The sequence below is a fragment of the Vigna umbellata genome, chromosome 11, assembly GCF_029865625.1.
Source record: "Vigna umbellata cultivar VRB3 chromosome 11, Vumbellata_1.0, whole genome shotgun sequence".
Taxonomy (NCBI): Eukaryota; Viridiplantae; Streptophyta; class Magnoliopsida; order Fabales; family Fabaceae; genus Vigna; species Vigna umbellata.
In genome coordinates, this window is record NC_142175.1 from 24722404 (window position 1) to 24740002 (window position 17599).

At 37.4% G+C, this 17599-nt stretch overlaps 1 protein-coding gene across 1 annotated transcript; it reads left to right on the forward strand.

Moving 5' to 3' along the window:
• The first annotated feature begins 1502 nt into the window (after nucleotides 1-1502).
• Nucleotides 1503-10430, forward strand: SPPL4 (SIGNAL PEPTIDE PEPTIDASE-LIKE 4). Its single transcript, XM_047313415.2, has 14 exons — nucleotides 1503-1816; nucleotides 3033-3191; nucleotides 3327-3438; nucleotides 3696-3815; nucleotides 3988-4139; nucleotides 4448-4630; nucleotides 5774-5808; nucleotides 6402-6564; nucleotides 7602-7655; nucleotides 7862-7954; nucleotides 8064-8206; nucleotides 8399-8469; nucleotides 9120-9203; nucleotides 9845-10430. The coding sequence occupies exons 1-14, from the start codon at nucleotides 1682-1684 to the stop codon at nucleotides 9964-9966; spliced, it is 1626 nt and encodes a 541-aa protein (XP_047169371.1). The 5' UTR covers nucleotides 1503-1681; the 3' UTR covers nucleotides 9967-10430.
• The last annotated feature ends 7169 nt before the right edge of the window (nucleotides 10431-17599 follow it).

Sequence of the window (17599 nt, forward strand, 5' to 3'; positions counted from 1 at the left end):
CCACGCTGACGACGTCCTCCATAACAGCCTCCACCCAAATCGTGTCATTGCCTACTAACCACAACGATTCCAATGCTTCTCTTCAGCACTCACAACCACTCACCCCTACCATACCTCTCCACTCCGGTCAATCGTCTCCTCCACAGTGCCGTCCAACAACAACCGTGGTCCAACGCTTGCAACTGCTCCGGAGGTCCTTCTTCAACCCAACAACCGCCTAATCGATTACACTTACCCCTGTAACCGGTTACAAGATTGCGGTAACCGATTACAGATGTGCAGCAAATTCTTCAAAACGCTGTAACCGATTACGTCTGTTGTAACCGATTACGCGAGCCTTGTCCTGCACTGTTCATCATCGTCTTCTTCGGCTCTCAGACACGCAGATTCATCTTCTTCTTCAATCCTTTGCTTGTTCACGCCATCAACATGCACAACGTCCTTCTTCCTCCTCCTCTACAACCCTACAAATCAAAACCAACAATATGTGCTTGGATATACGATTTTGGTATGTTACTAACCTAACCACTTTCTCTTCTTCGTCTCAGCAAAACCTTCTTCTCTTCCTCGTCTGAGCTTACACAACAGAGCACTCTCTCTTCGCACACACCTTACAACACTAGCAACCAATTTAGTAAGCTTCTTACCACTCAATAAATAACATCAACTACCCACAACCAACCACATATGAATTCCCACCAACGGGTCAATGGCACTTATCCTTACTGCACTTTCACTGTGTGTGGATGCAGGAATCTTTCCTGTTGAATGCCTGTATGAAGCACCGTATCATCAGCTATCCGTAGCTCAGGAATATTTCAGTGGCCATGCCCCCACGCCAACCTAAGCATTCTCGTGTATGCACAGTGGTAAAGCAAACTTGACTGTTTTCTATTTGTTTAATATATATCCCTTCACCATGTAATCGGTTACCCTTCACCATGTAATCGGTTACCCTTCACCATGTAATCGGTTATCTGGTCCACTGTGTTATGGAATTGGTTTTATGCAGATTCACTTATGTGGAATTTAATAAAAAGGTCCGGGACACACACGACATTTCACTAAAAATCAGTGCAAATCTTCTCACTTCCGTGGGTGACCAAAACTGGATAAATCCCGCAAATCCGTCTTCGATTTTCCTCGCCAATCCTCTCATACGAACACAACGTAAGCTTCAATTCTTCGCGTAATTCGCATGAACAATAAATTCGGTTAATGCGAACACAGCATAAATTCAAATGAAGATCAATTCAATTTAATTAAATTTAAATTTTTTAACTAGACAATAACATAATCTACTACAGTGTCAGAGGTAAAAACGCGACCGAATCACAACACAGAACATGGCCATGGTGGTCACACTCAGCTCTAGAACAATCAACATGGCAAGCAAGTTCTAGTTCAACAGTTCCACGCACTTTTTTTAGTTTTTTCTTTCTTTCTTAGTTTCCACAAACGACAAAACAGAAATTAAGAAAACAAACTGATAATAATGAATAAAATCTACTACCCTTTTCTTCTCTCTCTTCTTTCCCACCTCCACTGATTCTTCTCCATTTCCTCTGTCTGTTCCTCATTTTCTATCTGAAAAGCAGAAAAAAAAAAACAATTTTTTAGCTCTCATTGATACCCCTGTTGTTTCTCTCTGAATTTTGCATCACGAGTCTTAGCTCTCAGCATGGTTTCAGTTGGAGCTGTTCATAGTGTGGTGTACGTGCTCCTGCTTTCAGTCACTTTGGTTTTGGGTGGGGACATAGTTCACCATGATGATGTTGCCCCCATAAGGCCTGGTTGTGACAACAACTTTGTTTTGGTACCAATTTTTATCCTTTCTCGTTTTCTTCTCATGAATTGTAAAATTGGTTCGGAATGTCATTCTCGGCGGTTTTCAACTTTTGTTCTTGGCCTTGATGCTTGCTTAGTGGGAAAGTTATACAGAAGGGTTTGGAAACATGGGAAACCCTTTTGTTTTTGGGGAAATGAAAATTGGAGAGTTGGGTGGGATTAATTTAGAAATTCAGAAATATATGTATGTTTGGTATTTGGTTTGAGTTTTTGTCGTGGAAAGATGATCTGTTCCTTCAATGGTGCTTTGGTGTTTGCTCAACGTTTGCTTAAGTTTTGGAGGTTGCGTGTTTAGTTTTTGAGTTTCCTTTTTTAGATTCCTTGCCACAGTGCTTAGTTGGGTACTGTAGTAGTTATTTTTTTGCCTCGTAAACATCTCATAGGTGGTGGGTTTCTGGCTTTTCCAGTAGAGATCTAAGTTTGCTATGTGGGAGAGATTGAGAATTGCTAATTTTTGTGTAATACACTAACATCTTTTATTTGATATGTATGGCTTTATTTATCGTTTTTTTTTCTTCATATGATTGTTGTCTTGCAAACTTGCATCTTCACACATGAGCTTGATGCAGGGGGTGTTGTTTTTGACCTTAGTTTGTCTATGCTCTTCTTCAAGAGCTTTTGTACTGTAAAATTTCTGCAATTCAGTGCCTTTTTTTTATTGACCTTCTTTGTTGGTTAGGCTAATGGTTATTTGAGTGTTCCCAAAATATAACTAAGAAACAAATTTGATGGTAGCCAGGAGATTGGGAGCTATATTTTAATATTGGACTAAGAACGAACTGATTCTGAAAAATCTTTTAGCTTTTAGATTCTAGCAACTGCTATGCAACCTATTTCTATTTTCTTGGATTATGTATTGGCATATATACATACATGTATACATACATACATACATGTATACATACATACATACATGTATACATACATACATACATACATGTATACATACATACATACATACATGTATACATACATACATACATATATAAACACATACATACATATATATACACATACATACATATATATACACATACATACATATATATACACATACATACATATATATACACATACATACATATATATACACATACATACATATATATACACATACATACATATATATATATATATGCATTTTTTCAGCAGCTTTTATTAAGTTGCTTTCTTTTTTTGTCTAGGTAAAAGTCCCTACTTGGATTGATGGTGTGGAAAAAAATGAGTATGCTGGTGTTGGTGCAAGATTTGGCCCTACGTTGGAATCAAAAGAAAAACGTGCCAATCTTACCAGAGTTGTCATGGCTGATCCTCCTGATTGTTGTACAAAGCCTAAGAATAAGGTATTGGAATTAATTATTAAGTTGTAGATCCTGCAAAATGCAACTTTACTTGCATGTGAAGCATAACTGTTCAGATTGAAAGCTCTATTTTTATATATTTACTAATTTGTATTTTGTATTACTTTCCACCATTAGCTCACCAGTGAGATAATTTTGGTGCACCGAGGTAAATGCAGTTTTACTACAAAGGCGAATATTGCTGATGAAGCTGGTGCTTCAGCCATCCTCATTATAAACTACCGTACAGGTGTTTGCATTTTCTTTTCAATGCTTTTTGAGATCATATAGCGTATTTTTGTTTCTTACTTGTCCATTAGTGATTTTAATCAGAGGTGATCTTGGGAACATCAGTTGCTTAGATGTTAAAAAGTTTTGTTCATTATTAGTTATGAGAGTATAAAAAGAAAGTTGCAATGAGCAGTTGAAGTCAATATTTCTTTTATAAATATAAAAGTATTATTTTGTGGTTGTTTTGATGAACTATTGTATTTTCTTGCTGTGCAGAACTTTTCAAGATGGTTTGTGAAGAAAATGAAACTGATGTTGATATAGGAATACCTGCTGTCATGCTTCCCCAAGATGCTGGATTGACTTTGGAAAGGCATATTAAAAATAACTCCAATGGTATGATTAACTTTCTGTGAGATGTTTCTTATTATGTAACTAGTTACAGCTTTTCTTTTGGCAAAGGGCAATTTAGCTATTGAAATGATCACTTTCTATTTTATACCTTATCTGGTGATGTGTCTTACTTGATATCATTTGCACTGCTACATGTACAATTCCTGGTCTCTAGTGTCCATACAGTTATACTCTCCATTGCGTCCATTGGTTGATGTTGCGGAAGTGTTTTTGTGGCTTATGGCTGTCGGTACCATTTTATGTGCTTCATATTGGTCTGCCTGGAGTGCTAGAGAAGCAGCTATTGAGCAAGAGAAGCTTTTAAAGGTTACCTAGTTCCATTTTGTGCCAACTTTACTATGTCTCAATAGTGAAAAAAACAGGAATACTAAGATGTGGAGGATAAGATCCTTCTAAGCCAAATAGAGCCAAACAAAAAAGTGCAGAAAAGACAAGCACATTAAAACAATAAAGCTTTTGCTTTATTTGCTACCTGTCAAGGAGGCTATATAAAACAGGACTTTATTCTCTTTTAATGTCAGCATGTTTTCCCCCTTTATAACAAATTGTTTCCCTCATATTTGGAAATTCATTGATCTAGTTACTAATATATGGTTAAACTTATATACCTGCAGGATGCTTCAGATGACTATACTAATACAGAAAATGTTGGTTCCAGTGGTTATGTGGAAATTAGTACCATAGCCGCAATCTTATTCGTCGTGATTGCTTCATGTTTCTTGGTTATGCTGTATAAATTAATGTCATTCTGGTTCGTTGAAGTTCTGGTGGTTCTGTTTTGCATTGGTGGGGTAGAGGTGCGTTTTTCTTGTTCCTGGCCTAGTTTTTGTTTATCTGAGTATTCTTTCCTCTGATCTAGATTATAATCACTATACTGGTGGACCATATTTCCATGATTTTGTTATAATTATTTTGCATCTTCTTTAAGGAAGCTTCCATATCTTAGATTGTAAGTGGGGGATCACTTCTGCTGAACTTTTAGTGACAAATATCTTTCTATCGTGAAAGCAAAAGAAAGGGATTCTGAACTCAAATTAAAAGGAACACAAGTGGGAGAATGCTCTTTTCTATAATGGAAAAGATATTTAGTAAGCTAGTTTATGAGAAATGATTAAGCATTGTCTACCTTATGCTTAAGGCTCATATTCTAACGGAGTTAGATATGACTAACAGATCATACAGAACCCATTAGCTCTCGAGCTCAACTTATTAATTCAAACAATTGAGTTCAGCTGTAGAGGCATATTTCATTGCAATCATTTTCCTCCTGCTAGGGACCTGTTAATATGTAGGTATGAAAGGTACTGCACTTGAATGCTAAGGCTTCAATCTATTTGCTCCTTTAAGCTAATATGGGAAAAGTGGGTTTGATATTTCATGTCCTGAAATTTATTTTGGTATGACTGGACAATTAACTTCTAGCTTCTTTCTCCAATCTCATGGACAATGTCGTTTAGGAACTCAATATCCCAACATTCACTTCTACCTTTGTGTGCTTGAATTCAAGCTTTCAAACTTGTCATCGTTGGATGCAAACGAATCGCGACTTGTAAAAGATGGATCAGGGATGAAAATAGTTGTTTGAGTTATTTATTTACCTTTGCAATCCAAATTTCTAAGGCTACTATGATCAAGTCAAATCCTAGATCTTCAAGCTGAGACAAAAAGGTGTCCCTGGTTGTGATTATATTCAGTCCTAAATGAGTCATATAACATTTATAACTACACAATATGATGTACAGTTAATTATGAATTCCCTTAGATTGGTGGTCATTATTATTTTTGTTATGTAGACTAGAACTAAAATATTTTTTCACTCGTGAATTTTTGTACTTTTTTGCTTTAGTTATTACTTGAAGTTAAAGTACGGTACTGCAATAACAGCATGATTGTTTAGCTGTCAAACAAGCTAAATCTTTGTATTCTTCATGTGCTTTCAGGGACTGCAAACTTGTTTGGTGGCCCTATTATCATGGTAAGTCTTTTATACACAAAGGAAGGTGGTTGGATGAAAGTAGGACAGGATAACTAATCTACTGATTTTCTTTTGTTATGAATTTGTGACTGACCTGTTGGGTTATATATATATTGTACTTCTAGTAATCAGAAAGAGGACATAACTACAGATGTTATGGCCCAAAAGATCATGTCGTGGAGCATACCGTATTTGTGTTGTTAAATTGTTATTAATTGGTTTGATTATTGTTTATATAAATGGTGGCAAATAAGAGTAAGAATAGATTGACTTAGCCAGCAAGTCTTTTTCCGTATACCTATTTCCTGAAAAGTATTAGCGTTGAAGTGGTATGGAACTGATTTTCATAACCAAATGTAGCAAGACAGACGTACAGCTCTGACTAAGAACATTGCTCAAAGATGTATTTTATGTAATTTTTGCATTGGCAAGGATTTTCGGCTTTCTTTTAGTGACAACATTATCATAAATCAATTTTGTCTGAAAAAGAAATTAGCTTAGCTTAAAGCTTGTGGCTGTAGAGAACATGGTTCATTTTCATTCTATTACATTATTTAGTTATGGTATGGAATTGACAGTTAAAATGCCTATAGTTTTAGATGGTTTCGCCAACCTGCCCAGACATTTGTGAAGATACCATTCTTTGGAGCTGTCTCATATCTGACACTTGCTGTTACTCCATTCTGCATAGTGTTTGCTGTGGTTTGGGCGGTTTGTCGCCGTGCATCATGGGCTTGGATTGGTCAAGATATCCTTGTAAGAATAGTTTTGTCACTTTTTGCTTATCAAAAGGATTTATTTACTTTAATTTCTTCTCCTAGTGAAATTTTTTCTTTACATTTCCAGTGTTTTGGACTGAACTGATTGCCATTTCTGATTAATTGTTAAAATAAAGAAAATTATGATACAATCATAAAAAATCGCTTGTTGCATTTCTTAGATATTGTTTTCTGACATTGGAACATCACTAGTATAAAACTGAAAATATTCCTAAACTAGCATGAAATCCAGTACATTGGCTGCAGCTGTGACTAAAACAATAAGTGTAGGATACCGCATTTGTCTTTTGAATTGTATTGTTTTGTTTGGTTAATTTATGATATGGATCCAATAATAACAATTTATTACATTAACACTATTTGCTAACATGGAGTCATGAACTAAGTATCAAGGTGGGCATTCTTTTGATATTGGTCAATGAAAAAGATGGAAGAACAATATCAATTTCCTAATCTCTGCATTTTATATATGAAATTTAGCTGTCATTAGTCATCAAAGTGCACCATGGTCAGAGATTGTTTTTTGTATATACCTGCTATCAGGAACGGATACAGGAGGGGGAGAGGTGTGGACGTCACCCACTCTTTCAGTACCCTTTAACATATATATATATAGGATGTTGAACTGATAGTTGCTTAATTTCTTTCTGGATCCTATAGGCTTACACTAGATATTAATAGTAAATATTTTTTCAAACCTCATTATTTATTTAAAGCAAGAAAAATATTTAAATAACTGGATGAAAAAACTCACCCCCTTTGATACATTTCTGGATATGTCTCTGCTTGCTACTAGTTTCCAATTCCATGATTTTTATTTTTGTGTGACGACAATGTTTTTTCCTTTCTTATGTTAGAAAATTATTTCTCTTGATAATACTTGTTCCCATTCAATATAGTTTTGGATAGAAATTGAAGTTCTGCCATTTAGGATTGTAAGCATTTATAAATGAAGAGTCTCATTAATGTTTATTTAGCACATTTACTTATCTTTGTCTACCACCTATCATTCAGGGTATCACATTGATAATTACAGTTCTTCAGATTGTTCGCATACCAAATCTAAAGGTAATGATGCATTGTTGCTGTTTTCTTCCCACTGTTTTTGGTTCTTAAAATGCTTGAAAGGTATTATCTCCTTATTTACTTGTTTGTGATACTCTTAGTTTAAGATTAAGAGTCATAAATGGGGCATTTTGAAGAGATAGCTTTGCTGGATCCTACTGAACTTTAATTATGAAGAAAAATACCTTCATACCTTTTTTCTGTATCAGGTTGGGACTGTTCTTCTCAGTTGTGCATTCCTATATGACATCTTCTGGGTGTTTGTCTCTAAATGGTGGTTCCATGAGAGTGTGATGATAGTGGTCAGTCTTCAAAGAAAGCTCTCTCTTCACCATTCTTTGCAAAGCTTGATTTTGGCTTCATTTGTGATTTTGTTTTCCCTTCAAATTAATACAACTTTTCTCTATACAGGTAGCTCGTGGTGATAAGAGTGGAGAAGATGGCATTCCCATGCTTCTCAAGATACCTCGTCTATTTGACCCTTGGGGTGGTTATAGTATCATTGGATTTGGGGACATAATCTTACCAGGACTTATAGTGGCATTTTCACTAAGGTTGAAATGGAATTCTTATGTTGATCATACTATACACACCTCTCCTACTCATCTTTTACTGAATTCCTTTTTGTGGTAGAATGCACATTATTTCCCTTTGCAAAAATGATTTCGATATATGGAAAGGAGAGTGGTCTTTTATTATGTAACAATTTCAGGTACTTATTCCATTGATGATAACTAATGTTACAGGTATGATTGGTTGGCAAAGAAGAACCTTCGTGCCGGATACTTCTTGTGGGCAATGACTGCTTATGGTTTAGGTATAGAATGTTTTCTCTGGGAATTGTTTTCCAAATGAAATGTGAAACTATTTTGACCTTTTAACTGTAATGCAAGATTCTGCTGATATTATAATATACTTGGCTACTCTTTGATAGTATTATAATAATGTAATTAACCATGTAAAACTTTAGGTAACTGGTTAAAATTGCTTAACATTCTAAGTGCATCAACTTAACAAAAGAAGAGTTCATTCGAAATTTTAATGGTGACACTTACAAAACTTTTGGCTCTCTGTTGGAAAACAAAATGACAAGTTGCAAACTGCATGTCTGTGGAATTTGGTTGGTAGCGTAATAGGTGAAAGGGTTTAAAGAAGAGGTTTATCTCTACTTTATTCTTGATAGTGATGACTTTGTTTTTGTGTAGGAGTGTTTTCTTAGAGTGATGAATGTGGGTCCGAGTCAATTGCATATTATAGTGCATTACTAGGCCTATGCATGCAGTGTGCCTCAATCTAATATGTTTTCAATTTACTAATTGGAATTATAAGGAAGCTATGATACGACACTTTAGCTACCTTAAGATTTCCACAATGAATCTGTTTGCTTGCTTCTTCTGCATATTCTTAGTTTCAAATGTGGAAGTGACTGTTTGCTTTTTTCATCATACCTTAAATTTTGATCTGCAGGTCTCCTCATCACGTATGTGGCTTTGAACTTGATGGATGGGCATGGTCAGCCAGCTTTACTTTATATAGTTCCATTTACACTTGGTAAGTACAGTCATCAGACTCCTTTAAATGTAAAGTACAAGATTCAATGATGGCATGTTGGTCTGTAATCTTTTACATTTCATACTTCCCTCTCCATCCACAAAAACGGCTCCTTGGTGTTACACTTCAACCTATTCTATTAGCTTTTGAAGTTCCTTTGCTTAATTTATGCTAATTAGTATCACTTCAATTTTTGAGTCCCAAACTAAGTGAAAAAGGAATTATGTCATAATTTGAGTTTGCAAAAGGCCTATCAAACAACCTTCTTCCTTTATCCGGGCTTGGGACTTTCTATGACATCCCGTGTTCCATGTAGTTAACTTCTGTTGGAAATCTCACATCAACTATAAATAAGGTGATTTCATAGTATATAAGTGGATGCAAACTTCACCTTACAAGCCGGTTTTGTATTGTTGAGTTAAGTTAAAAGTCCATTTTTTAACTTCTCCGAGCTTTCTTGTTCATATGATTTTAGTGCAAAATTTTATATACAAATTGGACAAAGAAGTAACGATGATTTTACTGAGAATTGAATTGTGACAGACTGCAATGACATATTTTTGTCTTCGGTAGACATTTCGTTACTTCATCATAAGATCTGGTAATTTTTCTGTAACCTTATTCTGGAATCATAAATGCAGGCACCTTTTTGTCATTGGGAAAAAAGAGAGGTGAGCTCAAGATTTTATGGACAAGAGGGGAACCAGAAAGACCTTGCTGTCATATCCAAGAGGATAATCAATCAATTAACAGCCACCATTGAACAGCAGCAGGCTTGTATCCTACTTGGTATATTAATCTATAGGAAAGTGATAGGAACTCCTAGGACATTGTGTAACTTTGTCGTAACAATTTCAGCCAAATGGTATGATAGCATGCACTTAAATCCTGAGAGAGATATCACTCAATATTTCTGATATTGAAGAGGACCATGAATCTGTGTACCTTATTTTTTGTGAGATAGCAGATGAAGAATCCATGAGAGTCTGAACAAAACCATGCCTTTTGCCAACCAAATGTCAAGAAGCAAAGATACATGCATAGAAAATTCCGATCCAAGAGGTAAGGCACTGTTGGAAAGGCTGCTAACATTGAGAAGCTGCTGTTTACTATGTAAGCATAACTTATGTTGTATTATTGTCATCATTACTATTGTTAATGTTGTATTGTATGGGATTTGAACTTGAAGTTAGCTAAATTTTAGTTTATGTAAGATTTTTCATGTTACCAATTTCCTTAAATCTTTCAAGACGAAGAGGAAAGACACTAATCTGTCTAGTCTTTGGTGTTTTGTATATGGCAGTTCTTGCATGAAAAGTTGCTTAGACTCCCAATGAAGACTCGTCAATTATGAAAGTTAAATTAATACAATTTTAAGTAAAGTTTAAGAAATGTTACAAAATACTTTAAAAATTGTTTTTTCAGAATCATTGCAACGGACAGTAATTTAGTCAACTAAACTCAGCTTAAGTTGAATTTAGTTAAGTTAAATGAACAATCCCATCAACAAATACTTGTAATCTCTAACTTCAAGATTTTGGTAATTGTTTATTTGAATTTAAATCCAATTTTCAGTAAAATCGCATAATATATAAGCTAATTGATTTACTGACATGATATATTAAATTTTGATATTATATATAAAGATATATAAATAAAGAAATTAAGAAACAATAATTAAAATAATTGTATTTTAAAAATATCAAATGTAACATCCCAATAAATAGTAATTACCATTAATCAGAACTAATCACATTTATAGAAAATACAGTGCAGTCTTAATATAAATAACAGCTGCTCCAAAAATAAAACAGCACGCACAGTAATTTACAGAAGCTGTTCAGAAATTTAAAACTGAACATACAGCACATAACAGTACTCGGAACTTCCTCAAAATACAGAAACCAGTTCAGATTTACAATTCTGCAGAACTATATACAGAACTGTCAAAATACAGCACAGAAAAACCGACTACGGCTACTACAGAGACGAGCCTCTACTGCTCAGCTTTAACTTCAACTTCCACAAGGTTGGCATCCTCCAAATTTTCTTCTTCCAGCATAGATTCAAGGGGTGCCTCACCATCTGCTCACATCCACAACGGATGATCATTGCATTGACAAGACGGACATACAGAAACAGTAGACAACACAAGGAAATTGCAAGGGTAAGCTTAGGTAATTTAATTCAATACAATCAACATCATTTTTAATCATAATCAATCAATCATACATTTTATTCAACATCAAACATATATATATATTCACGCATACAGTAGCTCATCCAAACTCTCATAACTAAAGACTGTCCGGACTGTATGATCCATGTATCTACAGGCGTTCTTGCACCCGGGTGATGTAGTAACTGGGATACCCTCAACAGCTGCCACCCGAGGTTAGCCCTTATCAGCCCAAGTACTATATAGGACTAGTGCCTCCTGCCATTCCCACGCATGAACTACCCTCCTCTACTTGAGGATGAGCAATCACGGAATATCAGGATGAACAGCCATCAGTAGCTTATCCATGGTCATACTACACTACTTCTCATATTTTCATCATGGAGACGTTCCTCCTTGGAACGCTCATATACAATCCAATAAAATCTATCCACACCATCATTCACACATTATTATCCATCATCATATTCAGATTTCCATTCTGTGTTCCACTCTCTTAATTTAACTCAAAGTTTCTCATTTATTAGACCAATATAATTGCATTACAGTACGCTGCTATCACGTTTCTGAACAAAAGAAACGCACCAGTATTCATTCACAGTCATTGAGACAATTGAATAATTTAGCTGAATTTGAGTCTAAGAGATCCGAATAATACTTATGAAAAATTCTAAGTATAAAGACTTGAGGTTGAATGAAAAGGACCATCACAGTTTAACGGGATTCAAATAAATAATTAGAGCTTTGATAAATTCGGAACGAGTACTGCCAGTCAAAGACCGAACATTAATTAACAATTTGGACGAACGCCATATGTGTTCGCTCTCGAAGCAAGAAAAGACGAGCGTTCAATTACAAAACCGAACGCTGCTCAGGACGAACGCCAGGTTAATGACCGAGCACCAAATAGAACGAACGCGCCTGGGAACGAATGCGCATTTGAATGAACGTTCGGTATCAGACCGAACGCTAACCCGGACGAACGCTCAATCTAAGATTGAGTGTTCATTTGGACGAACGCTCAGTATAATACTAAGTGTTGCTTAGGACGAACGCTGGTAAACAAAACCGAGCGTCCTAACTATACTTCACTTTATTTTAAATTTTTGGACACGCTAGGCTAAGCCGAACGCTCACGCCTAACTCTTGACAACTAATAACGCTCGTTCCAGATCAGGGTCCTTTCCAAATGAAAGAATCCTTATTCTAAGTGATGTTCCAAGGAAACCGAACGGTATAAGACCGTTCGATAACGAGCGCACCTGATCAATCAGAGAAGATGAAAATTCCAGATTTTTCAACCCGATAATTCCACAGTTTTTCCTAACTTATAATTTATTTCCACCATAAATCTTAGACATTACAGAATTCATTTTATAATCTCATCTCATACAAAATCTTCCATTTTCCAGTTCACAGATATCATCATCAACATACATTCGAATCATTTTCATTCCAACCATACAGAAATTCAATCCTGTTCAAAATCACACATCTCATTCTCTGCATACAGTTCAACCAGTAACATCATAAACATACAGTTCAAAGCATTTACAGTCATATACCACCAGTACAACATACTCGTACATGCATACTCCAAACTTCATACATATCATACAATTCAAACATCCAGTACTACCATACTCATTTATGCACACTCAAACATAGATTCTGTCATGCAGTTCAGACATTCCAGCACATTACATTGCTTTCATACAATCAAAACCAGTATTAAATTAAATCCCTAAAGCTTCCCTTACCTGATATGACAGTGCACTTCAAAATGCTAGAGTTTCACTTGTTCTCTCACGGCTTCTATCCAGAAATTCTCTCAACCACTTTCCACTAAATCTAATACACCAAAATTATAACAGATCAGATTTCTAATCATGCATGCAACCAGAATTTTGGTCCGCATGAACTAAATGAACAATTATGCAGAATGAGAACTTACCAGTTCGGTTCTCAATTCTGTTCGGATCAAAATGATGCTCACTGTGCAGGGAATGATTCTGTGGTGTCTGAAATGAGATCAGATGGATTGATAGTGAGTTGTTTTAGAGAGGAGATGAAAGAGTGTAGAGACAATTTCAGAGAAGATGGAAGATCAGAATTCTAGAGGAAGAAGGTGATTGCATGCAAGAAAGAGAAGTGTTTTTCAGAGAAATCACTTTCTCTCCTTCGTCAAACGGTTGAGCAGTTATTCACTGCCACCTGGTTTCCAAATACTGATTTTAGAAGCTTCCAAATTGACATATGGCATTCAGTGCATGCAGAGAGGATTTAGTGGAATTTTGACGTGGCAGGTGTATTAAAACAGTGATCAGAGAATGGATTTAAGTGTATTAATTTTATCAGATTCTCACATTCCCCCTAACTACAAAAATTTTCGTCCTCGAAAATTCTAAAGCTTACCAGGGAATAGATGTGGATATAATTCTCTCACAGCTTCTTCAACCTCCCATGTTGAGTCACCAGTCTTTGCATTCCACACCACTTTCACAAGACGAACCTCCTTCCCTTTGTAAAGTCTGGTGCGGCTGTCTTCAATGCAGACTGGTTGCATCTCCAGTGTTCTATCTGGCCGAAGTTGGATATCTTCTAACTCCAATACGTGTGATTGATCAGCCATATATTTACGGAGTTGAGAGACATGAAAGACTGGATGAAGGTTGGACAGTTGAGGTGGTAAAGCCAATTCATACGCCACTGCTCCAATCTTCTTCAGAATTTGATAAGGTCCAACGTACTTGGGAGAAAGCTTCTTTGGACGAAGGACTCTTCCCACACCAGTGATTGGATTTAACCTCAGAAACACGTGATCTCCAGCAGTAAACTCTAAGGGTCTTCTTCTCCTATCAGCATACGATTTCTGCCTGCTTTGAGACGTCTTCAAACGCTCCTGGATCAGTTTCACTTTCTCTGTTGTTTGCTGGATTAATTCTGGTCCGGTTAATGCAATCTCGCCTTCTTGGAACCAACACAAAGGAGTTCTACACTTTCTTCCATAAAGAGCTTCAAACGGTGCCATTCCTATGCTTGCTTGATAACTGTTATTATACGTGAATTCCACAAGCGGCAGAACCTCATCCCATACTCCCATATGATCTATAACGCAGGTCCTCAACAAGTCTTCAAGAGTTTGGATGGTTCGTTCAGATTGACCATCCGTCTGAGGGTGATATGCAGAACTCATTTGAAGTTTGCTTCCCAACTCTCCTTGCAATGACTGCCAAAAACGAGATGTGAATCTCGTGTCTCGATCTGATATAATGCTTGAAGGAACTCCATGCAGTCTAACAATCTCATTAACGTACAGCTTGGCCAAGTTTGTCATAGACATCCTTAAATTAACAGCCAGGAAGTGAGCACTCTTAGTCAATCTATCCACAATCACCCAAATTGAATCATGGTTTCGGACTGTACGTGGCAGATGAGTCACGAAATCCATAGAGATGCTGTCCCACTTCCATTCTGGAATTTCCAATGGCTGCAGTAATCCTCCTGGTCTTTGATGTTCAGCTTTGGCTCTTTGACAAGTTAAGCAAGAGGACACAAAACGTGCAATGTCACTCTTCATACCAGGCCACCAGAAAGACAAACGAAGGTCATGATACATCTTAGTCATGCCAGGATGCATGCTAAGACGGCTGTGATGTCCCTCCTCCATTATAATCCTCTTTAGCTCACTGTCATTTGGAATGCACGTTCTGCCCATATAACGAAGCAAACCATCCGTTCCAGTACTGAATTCCTTGGCCTGATTTGTGCCAAGCACGCCCAAAATCTTCACCAATTCTGCATCCTCTCGTTGCTTTAATCGGATCCTGTCAAACACATTACTGGAGAATCTAAGATTACAACATCTGATAACGTCCGTTCCTACATCAAACTGTAATCTTAGATCTCTAAAACTCTCCACCAAATTCCGCTCCTTCACCATCATTGCAGAGACCCTTACGGCTTTCCTACTCAAGGCGTCAGCCACCACATTTGCTTTCCCAGGATGATACAACAATTCGAATTCATAATCCTTCAAGAATTCAAGCCACCTCCTTTGCCTCATATTCAACTCCTTTTGATCAAAGAGGTACTTGAGACTCTTGTGATCACTAAATACTTGAAACGTTGCACCATACAGATAATGTCTCCAGATTTTTAAAGCAAACACGACTGCTGCCAGCTCCAAGTCGTGTGTGGGGTAATTCTTTTCATGGACTTTCAAAAACAGAAGTTAGGAGCTTTGTGGGGCTTGCGGGCTACTATAGGCGATTCATTGAGGGATTTTCTAAGATAGTAGCCCCTCTGACTTACCTCACCAGGAAGGACCAGCCGTTTGCTTGGACAGATAGATGTGAGGAAAGCTTTCAAGAACTGAAGAAGAAATTAACAAGTGCTCCTGTGTTGGTAATTCCAGACACAGCCAAGCCTTTTGAAGTATATTGTGATGCGTCGTATCAAGGCTTGGGCTGTGTACTGATGCAGGAAAGAAAGGCAGTGGCATACGCTTCCAGGCAGTTGAAAGTCCATGAAAAGAATTACCCCACACACGACTTGGAGCTGGCAGCAGTCGTGTTTGCTTTAAAAATCTGGAGACATTATCTGTATGGTGCAACGTTTCAAGTATTTAGTGATCACAAGAGTCTCAAGTACCTCTTTGATCAAAAGGAGTTGAATATGAGGCAAAGGAGGTGGCTTGAATTCTTGAAGGATTATGAATTCGAATTGTTGTATCATCCTGGGAAAGCAAATGTGGTGGCTGACGCCTTGAGTAGGAAAGCCGTAAGGGTCTCTGCAATGATGGTGAAGGAGCTGAATTTGGTGGAAAGCTTTAGAGATCTAAGATTGCAGTTTGACTTGGGAACGGATGTTATCAGATGCTGTAATCTCAGAATTTCCAGTGATGTATTTGACCGAATCTGGAAGAAGCAACGTGAAGATGAAGAGCTGGTGAAGATATTAAGCGCGCTCAGTTTGAGTAAAGATAAGGACTTCAATGCAGGAACAGATGGCATGTTGCGTTACCGGGGAAGGACGTGTGTCCCTAATGATGGCGAGCTGAAGAGAATCATATTGGAGGAAGCACATCACAGCCGTCTTAGCATGCATCCTGGCATGACTAAGATGTATCATGACCTTCGTTTGTCTTTCTGGTGGCCTGGTATGAAGAGTGACATTGCACGTTTTGTGTCCTCTTGCTTAACTTGTCAAAGAGCCAAAGCTGAACATCAAAGACCAGGAGGATTACTGCAGCCATTGGAAATTCCAGAATGGAAGTGGGACAGCATCTCTATGGATTTCGTGACTCATCTGCCACGTACAGTCCGAAACCATGATTCAATTTGGGTGATTGTGGATAGATTGACTAAGAGTGCTCACTTCCTGGCTGTTAATTTAAGGATGTCTATGACAAACTTGGCCAAGCTGTACGTTAATGAGATTGTTAGACTGCATGGAGTTCCTTCAAGCATTATATCAGATCGAGACACGAGATTCACATCTCGTTTTTGGCAGTCATTGCAAGGAGAGTTGGGAAGCAAACTTCAAATGAGTTCTGCATATCACCCTCAGACGGATGGCCAATCTGAACGAACCATCCAAACTCTTGAAGACTTGTTGAGGACCTGCGTTATAGATCATATGGGAGTATGGGATGAGGTTCTGCCGCTTGTTGAATTCACGTATAACAACAGCTTTCAAGCAAGCATAGGAATGGCACCATTTGAAGCTCTTTATGGAAGGAAGTGTAGAACTCCTTTGTGCTGGTTCCAAGAAGGCGAGATTGCATTAACCGGACCAGAATTAATCCAGCAAACAACAGAGAAAGTGAAACTGATCCAGGAGCGTTTGAAGACGTCTCAAAGCAGGCAGAAATCGTATGCTGATAGGAGAAGAAGACCCTTAGAGTTTACTGCTGGAGATCACGTGTTTCTGAGGTTAAATCCAATCACTGGTGTGGGAAGAGTTCTTCGTCCAAGGAAGCTTTCTCCTAAGTATGTTGGACCTTATCAAATTCTGAAGAAGATTGGAGCAGTGGCGTATGAATTGGCTTTACCACCTCAACTGTCCAACCTGCATCCAGTATTTCATGTTTCTCAACTCCGCAAATACATAACTGATCCATCACACGTACTGGAGTTAGAAGATATCCAACTTAGGCCAGATCGAACACTGGAGATGCAACCTGTTTGTGTGGAAGACAGCCGCACCAGACTCT

Bases quoted from the DNA above. Each gene is read 5' to 3' on its own strand.
- SPPL4 (XM_047313415.2), top strand. From the start codon at position 1,682: ATGGTTTCAGTTGGAGCTGTTCATAGTGTGGTGTACGTGCTCCTGCTT. The intron at 7,656-7,861 runs GTAATGATGCAT...TTTCTGTATCAG, and splicing joins TTCGCATACCAAATCTAAAG to GTTGGGACTGTTCTTCTCAG. The intron at 8,207-8,398 runs GTTGAAATGGAA...CTAATGTTACAG, and splicing joins ATAGTGGCATTTTCACTAAG to GTATGATTGGTTGGCAAAGA.